Source organism: Dysidea avara, chromosome 7 (assembly GCF_963678975.1).
Source record: "Dysidea avara chromosome 7, odDysAvar1.4, whole genome shotgun sequence".
In the NCBI taxonomy this organism is placed as follows: domain Eukaryota; kingdom Metazoa; phylum Porifera; class Demospongiae; order Dictyoceratida; family Dysideidae; genus Dysidea; species Dysidea avara.
The window spans coordinates 15042241-15056918 of NC_089278.1; the positions used below are offsets into that span (position 1 = coordinate 15042241).

The window sequence follows — 14678 nt, forward strand, 5'->3', positions numbered from 1 at the left end:
AACACAAGGCTGCTTCTTGCTGCTCCAGGTAATTGTTCCTTCACTAATTTTGAAAATGTACCCTGATGTTGACTTTCTGTCATCAAAATCTCCGGCCCAGTCTGCATCACAGTAACCGACACATTGTTTGGTGCCTTTCTTAGAGTAAACAATGCCATGGTTGGCTGTTCCCTTTAGTATCGCATAACGCGATTCAGAGATGTCCAATGTTGTTTGGTGGGATTTGAAGAGAACTTAGCCAAAGTACTAACAGTGTAAGTGATATCTGGCCTAGCGCTTACCGATAGGTAAAGCAAAGCTCCAATTGCAGATTGATAACGTTGTTGATCAAGGCAATCTTCACTGTTGGAAGATTTCGTAAGCTTTGCCCCAGGATCAACTGGTGTGCTAACTGGCTTGCAATCTTGCATGTCAAACTTTTGGAGAATCTTACTAATGTAAGCTGGTTGCCCAATCCAAATTCTTTCAGAGCTTTCATCTTGGAGGATTTTCATTCCCAGGAAATGGTGTAATTTTCCCATGTCCTTAATATCAAACTTCTGCGAAAGAGCATACTTTATTTCTTCTATTCTCTTTTCATCCTTTCCAACAAGGATGATGTCATCAACATAAACACCAATAAAGAACATATCTCCTCTTGCATTTGCGTATATGCAAGGATCACTCTCGGATTGAAAAAAGCCCATTTGCTTAAGCTGGTAATCTAAGGCCACGTTCCAGCAACGAGGAGACTGTTTAAGGCCATAAATGCTCTTCTTAAGTTTACAAACAAGATGTTCTTTGCCTTTAGCAGTAAAACCTTCTGGTTGCTTCATGTAAACCTCCTCCTCAAGCTTGCCATTCAAGAAAGTTGTGGTCACATCAACTTGATGTAGCTTAAGACCACACTGGACAGCTAATGTTATCAAAACACGGACTGATTCAAGCCGAACAACTGGACAAAATGTCTCATCATAATCAGCACCGTATTTTTGTGAAAACCCCTGGGCAACTAATCTCGCTTTGTATCGCTCGATCATTCCATCTGCACCAGTTTTGATCTTGTACACCCATTTGCTTCCTACAGCTTTTCTGCCTTTGGGTAGCTCAACTAGGTTCCACACTCTGTTATGGTCCAATGAATTCATTTCAGCATCCATAGTGTCCATCCAGCCTGAGCTTTCAGGGCTGGATAAAGCTTCCTGAAGAGTAGTGGGTTTCTTTCCACTTTGAGTACATGCATTTGCTCTCTCTCCATAAAAATCTGGAGGTTGCCTTTGTCGTTCTGACCTTCTAAGAACAGGTTTAGCAACTGACTGGCTAGTTGGTTGCTCCTGGCTAGGTACCTCACACTCTGAGAAGTCTACAACAAAGTGATAATCAGTCTCACTATTTGCTTCTGGTTCAAGCACTCGCTCATTTTCACAAAACTTCACATCACGGCTATAAAACACTTTGAGGCAATTTGTATCATAAAGCCGATAGCCTTTGGTTCCTTGACCATACCAAAGAAAAATAAATTTTCTTGCTCCTCTCGTCTTTCGGAATATGTGCAAATGCACCACAGCCAAAAATTTGCAAATGTTTCACCCTTGGCTTTTTATTTTGTCCAAACTTCATAAGGTGTCATCCCTTCAAACACTTTAGTTGGACTCAAATTTCTCAGATAAGCTGCTGTAGATAGTACTACACTCCAGAATTTGTGAGGAAGTTTGGAATCAATAAGCATTGAGTGAATCGTTTCTACAAGAGTTCTATTAAGCCTCTCTGCAACACCATTTTGCTCAGGTGTTTTGGGTACTGTGTGTTCATGAAGTACCCCCTCTGTTTTCAGAAACTCCTCAAATTTGTTTGAGGTATATTCCCCACCATTATCTGTGCGAAGTACTTTCAATTTTGCCCACTCTGTTTCTCAACCAAGGCCTTCCATTCGACAAAACGATCAAACACTTCAGCTTTGTGTTTTAAGGTATACACCCAAACATAACGTGTTTTGTCATCAATAAAGGTAAGAAAATATTCAGCACCGCCAATTGATTTTGTGCTAATTTTTCCACAAACGTCACTGTGCACCAAGCCAAGCAACTCCTTCGAACGAGTGCCACTTGAGGTAGGCATTGGGATTTTATGATGCTTACCACCAATGCAGGTTTCACAAAAACTTATCTCCTTTGATACATCATAATTAAAACTATCAACAAGCCCCTTTTTAGCCAATTTTCTTAGGCTGTTTTCTCCAAGGTGCCCATAATGGTGATGCCAAAGAGTTTCTTTACTCTCCCTTTTGTCAATGCTTACATTCATTAGCTGGTTTTGACTTTCCTTGCAATTTAAATAGTAAAGACTACCCAACTTCGTAGCTATAGCTAAAGCCTTTCCCATTTTGTTTAATATTGTGCAAACATTCTTGTTAAAGCAAACTGTTTTACCAGCTTCTGATGCTTTGGTAACACTTAGCAAATTATAAGCAAGCTTAAGTACACACAAAACATTATTTAAGTTGCACCTTTTGATTTTTCCACTTGGTAGTCTTGCTTCTAGTGTGACAATTCCCTGACCAACAGCTTCCAGAGTGTGTCCATCACCTAAGGTCACTTCTTGTGGCTTCTTCAAACTAACAAATTGCTTAAATAGCTGTTGATCATTGCACATATGGCAAGTGGTTCCTGAATCAACAATCCAATTGTTTTTGGACTCTGAAGAAGTTAACAGAGCATGAGTAACTATACTAGTGCATCATCTCCACTACTTCCTTGCTCCAAAGTTACTTTGTTTGCCTTGTGTTTCTCTTCTTTCTTGGCATCAAGCCTTCCTTTCTTCTCCTTATCAAGGGTTAGTTTACAACAGTTACGCTTGAAATGTCCTGGCTTTCCACAGTAATGACAATTAAATGGCTTTTGACTAAACTGAGTCTGAGATGCCAGTGCCTTGGTGCGCCCACCTTCCTTCTCTCTTTCGTCTTTCAGTTTGCGCTCTTCATGTAGTAGGCACTCTGTGACAGTTTCCATCTTAGGTACTGTTTCATTTGTCTCTAAAGCAGTGACCAACATGTCAAAGGAATCAGGTAAGCTTGCGAGTAAATGCACTACACGGTCTTCTTCAGACACAGGATCACCAACAACAGCTAGGGCATCAAACACCTCAGTCATAGCTTTGATATGCCCTTGTACAGACCCTCCCTCCTTTAGGCGGAGTGCATAGAGTTTGCGTCGAAGTTCCAGTTTATTGGTCCAAGTCTTCTTCTGAAACTGTTCAGACAATTTCTTCATACAACAACTGGATCTTCTGGCTCCCCAATAAGATATAGCAAAGAAGGTTCAAGTGTCAAAACAATCAGTGCTAGAGCACGGTCCCTTCTTGCCACAAACTTGGCATACTTTTCAGCATCATCTTCTCCTGGAGGAATTTCTGTTCCATTAACAATGCCCCATAGGCTGTCCTTCATGAGTGCCATTCTACATTGCACTTTCCATGTGGGATAGTTTACCCCATTCAATGGAACAATTGACATAGATTTTAGTTCTGCCGTGATGCTTCAAAACAATCACAAGTATACAGCACAAGTTCAATAGTTTCTTACACAGAGACTGGGGAGCCTGGGACCATAACCTGTTAGAGTTTATACACTGACAACAACACTAGCAACAACAGTTTTAATATGCAATGGGTACAGTAACAATAGAACAATACAAAAAGAACGGTTAAATTAATACTTTACACCAGAAGACTTACAATATAAATTACCTAATGCATGAAAACCTACAAAAACAACCACAAGTGCATATAGTTACAACCAATGAAATAAAGATTTCTACAAACACTAAATATGTGTTCCTATAAAATGTCACACTTCATGCATATATTTATAAACACATATACTTAAAAGTGCATTCTTTAACACCTTTCAAGCTGGGGCCCGGGGCAAAATGCCCCAGTTGCCCCCCCTGTGGGCGGCCCTGGTCATATTTGATCATCTCCTGAAGTCCCAAAACTTGTCTAGCTTCATCTTGAAGGAGTTGATAGTGCTCAGCAGCTGAAAATCTGAAGAGCAAACATTTGATATAGCTAGCAGCCATATTATAAACCAAATAACTTCATGTGGTGCCTCTACATCAACTGGAATATGTAGAATGTATGCATGTCCTACTGCTGTGCCTGTTGTACTGTTACACAAAATTTAGTAACTGCTTGCAGCCTTCAATTTCACGACTTGCAGAAAGTAGCTATAATTTTAATCTACACAGCTATATAACTATACTGAGTCAACAGAAGTTATTTAGCTATTAAGAAAATTTCAATGCCACACTTGACAGGATGTGATGATAAAGGCTTCTTATTCCATGGTCACTGAGTAGCAATTGGATCCATAAAGAGACTCTATACAGGAGTCCATTCATGGGTAGAACAATTAATAGTTGTGAATTTTCACATGAGACTTTACATGTGATTTGGACACCTTGTGACTGACTAACAAGATGTTTCCTCATTAAGGTGCATGTCCAATTATTTCAGCTGGCCAAGTTTAAATGTATGTTCTGATACACTATAAGGACAAGTGTCTTAATTATCAGGTGAGTATATTGCACATGCATTCAGACACAGTTAGCATTGGCAGATTTAGGGGTGGATCCAGGGGGGCTCTTTACCCCCTCCAAAATTTTTGTACACATGTCAACTTCAATTGTGCTGTATATGTCATGGAAATCTCATCCAGTGATGTTTCATAAATGTCATTCCAAAGACTCCCAACAGCCACCCTACATGCTAATTAAATCCACATTAAATATATTTGAGTGCTGTATTAAAGTACACTGCAAGCTGTGCGTATATTAGAGTGTATAATCTAACAAAATTTCTTTAACACAAATAGTAACTTCCTTTGATTGCTGTCTAATAGCTATATAGCTGTACACAACAAAATCTGTTAAATGCATAAACCTTTTAATACTCTGAGTTTGTCAGCATTTTCAAGGGAGCTGCATTGAGTGCATTCTAAGATCCTATTAATTTTAGTGACTACTACACCATTGTATTTGAGTGCTAATTGGCGTGTACTGTGCAAAGCTGCTGTACAGCCTATTATAAAACAGTTCAGCAGGAGGGTAGCTGAAAAACCTTACCCATCAAAAATTGCAACACTAGTCTATATAACATTAAAATTTAGGTATCAAGATCAAGATACCCTATAATAGAGCAGTCACCTCTAATAAAACAGTCGAATAAACGAATAAAAATTGTGCTGAGCCTATGTTGGAATCACTTTCAGACTAGGGTCTAATTTTCAAAAATTAAAATTTCATGTGGGGAGGGGGCATGCCCCCAGACCTACCTAAGCTGGCATGCTTCACATCAGTGCTAGTGTGCTTTGACTAAGGTGTGCCTTCCCAGTGTCATTTCATTTTGATCCCCCTTTCCGGATCCGCCCCTGACAGTTAGACAGGACATGTTGCATGGTGACACATCTTATAATCTATGGTAATGTATAGATGAGTTTTCTTAAATTACTATTTCATCCCTCGTAAGAGTAACAATTATACATAATTCTATGAATAACATGCTAAATGATTTCTATTTTGTGCACAAATCTGTCACTACTTCAGACTGCACACAATAGCTACTAGCCAAATATATACCTGTCTCAGGTGACTATAAACCTACTACATATATTGTCAAATCTATTCAAAGTGTGACTCTGAAATCCTACAGAATGGCTTATGTTGTCCAGAACAACTGGCAAACAAATGGCAAATATGATGTAATCCTGTAAAGTGTGTCATATGAACTGTTATCCACAAACCAATCCAACTCACATACTGTATGTCAGATACTTACTCATTTGCAGGACAACCTTGCATGGACAGTAAACTCACTTTTGAGCACATCAAATGTATTTACAAAATGATCAACTTGACCTTAATGTATATGTGAGATAAACCCCGGAGCACACAGCTTTTGTATGGTCTTAATACTCATATGACTTTAACAGACAGTGAATGGGACAGCTAAAGAAAAGACGAGATATTCAATAGACATTTTGCTGTATGATCTGGTAAGTAGAGGACATAACAAAAGTGTTTATCAACCAGACTCATGGTTTGGGTGTAGCCAGACTTATGGCGATGCCGGGGTCTGACTACATAACACTATTACTCAATGAAGTTTATCAAAATGTCACAATGTCATTAATATTTATTTAACTGCTGTATTAGGGTATCACGGTCAGTCTTGATATTTATTCATGCCATAGCCAGAAAAATTTTAGCATTAGACCTTCAATTCTGAAATTAAATGTGAGGATTTCAGCAGTCTATTAGGATGGTTACCTTAATTGACTGCCTGCTGTATTAGGGTGACTGATCTATTAGAGTACATTGTTAAAATTTATTATCATTGCAACCGTTTGTTGGCTGACACCTTTGATTTTACAACTTTTTTAACCCAGGCTTTTTAAGGCTGCACCTTTTCTCACAGCTTGACTGTTTTTGATACTTACTTCACAAGTGTATGGAAACATTAGAAAGTTTACAGTTCAGTAGGGATCATAGAAATAAAACAAGGGATGTTATCTACAACTGCAGTTATACTAGTGGACATTTAATTCCTACTTTCAGTCATATACAGAGTAGCTATGAACATGAAGTAGCTAGCTGGGACTAGTATATAGCTCCAGGTGTATATAGTTTGTTGTTCTCATAAGCTTTCTAATTTTTATAAACTTGTTTGTTTATGATTTTTGAATCAACGCATATTGCTTCAACTACCTTGATTTGTACAGTGCTGACTATTCTGAAGTGTAAAGACTTTTATGTGAGGATTTGAGATTACTCTCTGAGTGGCTGTCATCCTGTAGAATAATGTACATAAAATCAAGTGTTATGTAGTATAAGCCAAAGTCCTTAGGAGCAGCTCCAGTAGTGTACCATAACACTCTTCTGAATGAAGTTTCTACCCAAAAATACTTGGGAGTCCATATTGATAACCAGCTTAATTGGACCGCACATGTCTCTGCTGTTTGTAGCTAACATGCTTTTCATCGCAAGTGTTTATCTTCTTCTGTTATTAGAATGTTGGTTGAGTCCCTGTTTGATCTCATATAGATTGTGCACTACCTGTTTGGTGTATCAACAATTTCTCCAACGTCTGCAAAATAATTCAAAACTGGTCACCATGTTGTTTCACAAGTATGTATGATCATTTATCACATCACCTTGCTCTTGGTTGGTTGCCCATTACCTCCCAGGTGAAATACTTTGTGCAACGCAGTATGCACCATCAATATTGTCAACCTCATAGCATTTCGTTGGACCCATTTGGACCACAGTATTCATATACAGAACTTGTTGTCCTGCCCACTTTGCCACCTTGCAGAGATATACACTATACGTATATCATTATTGCACATCGGTGCAACAGAATAACTACTACCTGTACTTTCTGGTCCATTTCACACCTTTTCATCGCTGCTTCATGACCATCTCCTGAATGTAGTTTGCCTTTTTGTAACTTTGTTCTTGTGGTTGTGTGCGTTTTCTTTATGTAATAGTTAAATGGACTTGCATTTTTTTGTTGTAAATGTATATTTTATTTGGGTTTTGTAACTGCTTGTCTATGGAAGAACAACTTTTGCCAAATAGTATGAGGATAAAAATCAAATCACAGTAAAGGTCAGACATATTATAAAAATATACTGAACATGCGCCTTGACTACTGCTTCCTGGAGGGCAATGTGTCACTTCCACCTGTTATACAGAATTATAACAATTACAAAGAACAGTAAGCACCTCTGCAGTCACTGCGGAAATTCGCATATAACGGGCACAACATACCTACAAACAAAGTGGATGGCTACTTCACTCCTCAGCAATTGATAGTTAGGTATATACTGTAGTTGCTGTGGTCGGCGAAAAAGAATGTACAAAGCTGAAGCAACGTTACATAGTGAAGAAATCAAGCCTGTAGCCTTAACCATAGTCCAGTTATGCTTGGATGAAGGAATCAGTAGTCAGTGGAATTCTTTTTAATTCCAGAGAAATTTGTTGGGGATCACTGTACAGGAAATTTGGGCTTGACTATACCTAACCAATGCTGCCAAGCTGTCATGGAGGAAAAACAAGGCTGGTGACAGTATTATTGCCCAAACCTCCATGATCCCTACTATGCAGTACTACCACACTGTATGATACTTACGTACTTACTTAGTAACTTACTAAATTGTATACTCAAACTTACAAATAGATAATCTAAAAGGATACTCATGCATGTATATGAGTCTTATAACTACTATATAAAAAATACTAATAGTGTCCACAGATCCAGTCTTGCTCAAACTCCATACAATGGTGTACCTATAAGATTAGACAATCACATACAATACATCTACTAGACATAATACCGATGGTTTGCTCCACACGAGACACAACATCATCATTATCATAATCAGCATATGTAATACGCTCCAATTTTGCAGGTATCACACCTCCACACTTCACTGGGATCAAACAATTGTACTTTGTCTCATCAACCTTATTGTAGGCATATTGCAACTCTGAGCAGTTATGATCATATGCTGCTGAGAACAGGATCATCACATATCGACTGTATTTGAATGTATTAATAATGTTTTCGTCAGAAACATGGCCAGCAACAAAATCAACTGGTGTTTGTACACGGTAACCCTTCCCCTCCAAGCCCTTCTTTAAAACTGTGTTGACATAATCATCAGTGTCTTGTGTATGTGATATGAACACATCATATTGGTACAGGTCTGGAGAATCTGCCAACATCACAAGTGAGTATAAATTAACTCGCAAAGTATGGCACAGCTCAAACACAAGTAACAATTCATATGAATTGTTACTAACAGGATTCAGGACAGGATTCTCAACATAGCAGCTGTTATTTGCTTGGCACAAGTAGCAACTGTTATGTTTACAATCAGTCCACAACTAGGTTAATTGTAACAACAATTTTTTGGCCCCTTTGTCCCTCCAGACTAAATATGGCTGCAAAATATCACCTCTGCCCTTAGATCCTCTTGCTGAGCATATCAAGAATGTTATCATGTATAACACACGTGCACAATTACACTCACATGGTGGTGGAGGTAACCTCAATATACTTGTCATTAACCGACTTCTGATCAACACTAACAGTAAAATAAACACAGTTATCAGTGATGCCAGTAGAATAAATACACCCAATGGAACTCCAATCAGTAGACCTTCATTGGTATCATCATCATCATCGTCATCACTAATCGCAACTAAAACTACATCTAGAAACAATGTGAACGAACATTGAAAACTGAATTTTGTGGGTGAAGCAACTGAAATAAGAAATGTTGATCATACTTTTAGACAACTTCAAATGTTCATGCTAAGTGGCCATACTGGACAAAAACAAATCATGAATTTGTCTCTAACTCAAGGCAATGGTATACCATGAACCACCACAAAAGATTAGCAAGACTAAAGTTTGCTGAACAAAAATAGTTTGTCAAGTAATTCAGCAATTAAAGGTTTGATAAGTTTCCTTCAATTTACCATATTTTGTAAACTTTTGTACAGTATATTATACTATATCTGACAAAATAGAACCGATAATACCTTCTTCAGGTGTTGCAACTTCTAATGAAAATGTCTCATTGTCCCCTTCCATGGTAGTGGTAAATATGGATACTGAGCAACTGTATTGTCCTACAAACTGTTCACTAAATTGTTGAATTGTTAGAGTACTCTGTATTGAACAATCATCCTGGTTGAATGTAGATTTGACAACTATGCCAACATCAAACAATGTTCCAACATTGTTAGGATCAAGATAGAGAGTGTTGTTAAAGTAAAAATTAATGATTGTTAGTGGTGAAGCTGAGCCCGCACTACATGTAAAAGTCACTGTACTATTAATGGATGTGCTCACAACTGAAGGACCAGTATAATCAATTTGAGTCGATCTTGAGTTGCACTCTACATAAACCATAACATATATATATATATATATACCACAGCAACAGGTGCATACTTACCAGCAAAGGTTATAGTTGGGATACTTGCACGAGCTATCCCCAGAAAGTTGGTAGCAGTACAAGAATAGTCTCCTTCATGACTTGGTTTTAAGCTGATAAAAGAAAAATATTACAGCAAAAAGTCAAATTAGTTAAAACCTACGTATTGAGGGTAATTGTACAATTATTATTTGTAAAGATTGCTTCAGAAGGAATGGGAACATCTACTATTTCAATGGTGGGAAACGCATAACTGGTAGAAGAAGACGAGCCATCGTCACCGTTGTCATCAGCACTTGGCTGCCCAAGTTGAAACATTGTTCTCCTCCACTGACAAACTGGTGATGGATTGGCTATCACCTCACAGTTAATAGTAAACTGCTCTCCAAAAACTGGTGTAGGGCCTTGGAGAAATTTGAATCTATTTCTTGGTTTGTCTGCAAACAAACAACTACTCTAATACAATATACTGGTGGTGTGGAGTACTTACAGTACACACTGAAGTTGTAGCACACTGCACAACTCTGTGCTTCATTATCAAAACAACAAATTTTTGAATTATCTAGAGTGTAGTCAATATTCTCAATGGTATAGGAACTATTAGAATGAGGCACCAGTATTGTGGAATTATAACAGTATGTGTAATTGCCAGCTGTTGTTGATGAGTTGATAGGCATGTTGAAGTCACATGGCAAAGTCACTGGTGGATCACCTTCAGTCAACTGTACATCCCTTGTAGGACAACTTTGAAATGAACACTGGAAATCGGCTGAAGCTAAAGTGAAACATGAATAAACTGTAAAATTAATAATGAATGCTAGTAAAATATAATTATTTGCAATGTATTTATCTACTAGCTAGAAGAAGCTAGCTAGCATGATGTACTGCAAGCTGATGATGTACTGTGTACTGCAAGCTGATGATGTACTGAGGAGCCAATAGAGGTGCTAGTGATATCTTGTAGCTGCATTCAGAGCTATATATACAAGAACTGGGCCAAAAAGAAACTGGCCGAGCATACTCACTCAACCCAGCAAGCTCTTTGTAGAAATCCCCTTTAGGAATATTATCAAATTATTATGGTAGCTGTTGTGGCTTTTTTGGCACATATCTAGACTGCTTGTTACTGTGTGGATAGAGTTACCATAAGTTGGTGTAAACCGAGGAACCGAGGACCAAGACCAGGGACCCACAGGAACTCAACACACATTAAGTCTGTGGACTATCAATATCCTGTGTCATGTCAGTAATTGCTGAGTCTATAAATGATTTTGATGAGGAGTGGGAGCTAAGACTATAAATCTTGGTGGAGACTTCTGTTTATCAATTACTCAGTGTTAAAAGAGTTGTTGGCCTTCAATTTTAAAAGTTCAAGTTTCAAGATGATAACCATAGGTAGCTATGAAGCAACTTTACTATCTTGAGATCAGCTGGTTTGTGCGTATGATGATGTGGTGGACTGGTCAGAAACTTCATGTTATTGTGTAGCTACAACTGCACTACAAAGCTATTAGTTTATCATTTGATGTCGCATATACTATTGTTAAAATAAAGTTATCCAGTTGTGTAATACCGAATTACACACAGTTAGACCTACTTATTCCGGCTCAAACCTTATTATAACAAACACTATATATAGGATCATCTTTTATGACTGCAATCAATTATATTATACCAAAACTTGTTAACTACTATATCAACACAATTTCCAAGCTTTACATATTCCCATATCTGTATGAGACTGCCATATACGCACACTCGCCATCCCTATAGCATTACCAGCAATTACCTTCAAAAATGGAGGGAAAATTTACTTCTACATTAATCACAAAACTTGCTAAAGTATGTTATATGCTATAGGTCTAGGTTTGTTCAACCATGCAGCCATTAAAATACTTCAGCCGCATCAACTATCACAAACGGGTGTATTGACCTGCTTGAAGGTGCAGAATACACACTTTGTTGTCAGACTTGTAGTCCTCAGACTACATGATGTTTACAAATCAGATATATACAAGACTCATGGGTGTATTTATAACTACGTTGGTGATCATGAGTTTCAGGTGATTTCTACTACCAAGAGTTCATAATACTCCTTTTTTATATTATGAATTCTTGCTACTACCCAAACCTTGGAATAAAAACTATTAATATCACAGTGATAACAGCTACCTAATTGTCATTGGAAAACCCTACACCCTGTCTCCTGTTCTATAGTTCCTTTTCTTGTTCACATTCCTGTACAAGATAACACTCCCCACATACCACCATGTACTGTTTACATAGTACACCACATGTTCTCTTATAGCAGGGCTTCCATGAACTGAAGGACCATCAGTATCCACCATACTAGTCTTGCCAGCCAGCCTGTATTTTTTTTCTTTTGTCATTTGGTCAGAGAAAAAGATCCGACCAAATGACAAAAGAAAAACTACAGGCTGGCTAGCGAGATTACCTGGTTCTGTATCTTAACAAAGAGTTTAATGTGTAGATTCAGGCTATGCAATAACCAAACAGTAACAAGCAAGCTATATAGTACTAGTCATAAGTACACTCATATTCAAAAAAACAGGCATGGCTCCAACTGAATGACTAGTAGCATTTTTCATATTCTAGTAACACTTTCCCCAAAGTTAGTAAGAATTTGTTGTAGATATGAAAATAGGTGTTGTCACCATACAATCAAAATACTCTAATCGAACAGTCAATGCTCAAAAGAGCTAAAAGTGGCCCAGCACCCTACCCAGTTTCAATCATGGCTTGTAAATCATTGACAGTGACTCCTGTTAGTATATAAAACATACTAATATTAAAGAACATAAAATAAGGCTACACCAAATAAATTCTCTCGCCACTCAAGCAGGCATACTTGCATGTGGGTAGGCAGTTCATTTCCATTATTAGATTGACTGCTTTCAAGTCTATATTTGTCTGAGCATAACAGCAGACATAACTCAAACGTAAGCCAACTCAATAGCACACTGACCTGTGAGCTGATATTTTACAAGATCAAGGCTGTACAGTATGCAAGAAAAACTTGAAAATAATGGAAGAATACAGAATTGGGGTGAGCCCCCGCTAGCAAGAAAAGTGTGGAATCTTATTTGTCAACAGTGTCCAGTACAGTCTGGCATGAATATTAAAGTGTTTACTAAACTTCCTTATTTGTTCATACAGCCAACAGAGTCTGGTATGAATGCTACAAGCATTTACCGAACTTCCTCAACAGGTAGCTAAGCACGCTGAACACCTTTAGAACAACTCATACAGTGTCACAGTAAATATGTCTTATTTGTTCATCCTTTTTTATGCCTTGATGGAGGCCTCAATTTATTGATTCTAACAGCATAGCCACAATGAATAAGGAAAGCCAAAGGGACCACCCAGCTGTAAATGACACCAGGCATGTGAGATCATCAAAGTTTTTTTTTCTGAGAGCTCCAATGTTGAGATACAGACCAGCTGGCAGGGATGAGAAATTACTAAGTTTATGTAGCCTGTAAGCCTGCAGCTCCAAACAACTATTCTCCTGTTTTCCTGTTAAGTGTCCAACAATTATAGCTTTGTAGCACTGAGTATTTTCAGTGATGTACGTAAGGCAGATATGATGTTAGCACCATAGTACAAATAACATGTTAGTGCATGCTGTTTTATATAAGGTAATTTTATTAACATGTATGAGCTTGTACATTAGCTACAGATTATGATAATTAAGCTGTCAAAGAGCAAAATGATTAGGAGGTCTGGAATAGCAGAGCTCACACAAGGTGCAGCAGTGCATGTCATCATTTCTGCTGCATGGAATTGCTGTAGGCATATCCGGCATTGTTTTAATGGCAATAATAAAAGTATACTTGTCATAGTTAAAGAGTGGCTTGTTCACATCAAGGATTTTTGGTGGCTGCAGGAGAGTAGCTATCCAGCACCTTTTGAAATTGAGCTAGCTAAGAAAACTGTATTTTGACACTGAGTTGTTTTAGCAGCTATCTAGCTAAATAAAAACCCTCTCTCCTGTATTGCTTGTATTTTGAATATCAGAGGATGAGAAACCATTAAATACGGTAAACGCTGGTATGTACGTATTTGAAGACAGTATTCAGAATGAGTTCATTTACTTCAGTGGAATTAATCTTACAGGTTCTACGCTTATAAGGCCTATTGCTAATTTGCCACTAGATAACCCGGCACATGCAACTAGTTCCGTAGATAGTTCACAAAATAAAACACTAAAATCATTGAATATACCAAATGATTTATTGAATATACCAAATGATTCATTGAATATACCATAGGTGTAGTATCTATGAATATACCAAATAATTCATTGCAAATACCAAATAATTCATTGCACATAGCTACCAAATAATTCATTGAACATATCAATTAATCGTTTTGAAACAAATGGCCTACCATACCGTAGCTAGTTATATGAAGATGTGCAACCAGTTTACTCTGTATTATGAACATATAAAACTACGGAAGTCTACATGATATATTCAGTATCCGCAGCTCACCTTCAGTGAAAAGGACACCCAAGGTGTAGACCGATAGCAGCGTCACAGCCGGTATTATCTTCATTGTGTGCGTCTAAAGATCGCAGTATAGATTGGTTACGTAGTTACAACTGGAACTTTTCTGCGTATTTGTGAGAATCAGGGTAAGTTCAGGCATAATATGTACTCACAAGATCACGTGA

General features: G+C 37.8%; 1 protein-coding gene across 1 annotated transcript; it reads right to left on the reverse strand.

The window, feature by feature from the left end:
* Positions 1–8198: 8198 nt before the first annotated feature.
* On the reverse strand, positions 8199–14668 carry LOC136260084 (uncharacterized). The gene is made up of 8 exons (XM_066053705.1): positions 14497–14668; positions 10473–10757; positions 10146–10419; positions 10004–10095; positions 9585–9944; positions 9071–9253; positions 8372–8752; positions 8199–8324 (listed from the first exon to the last, which is right to left on the reverse strand). Exons 1-8 carry the CDS (start codon positions 14558–14560, stop codon positions 8302–8304), a joined length of 1662 nt encoding a protein of 553 aa, XP_065909777.1. The 5' UTR covers positions 14561–14668; the 3' UTR covers positions 8199–8301.
* Between the last annotated feature and the right edge of the window lie 10 nt (positions 14669–14678).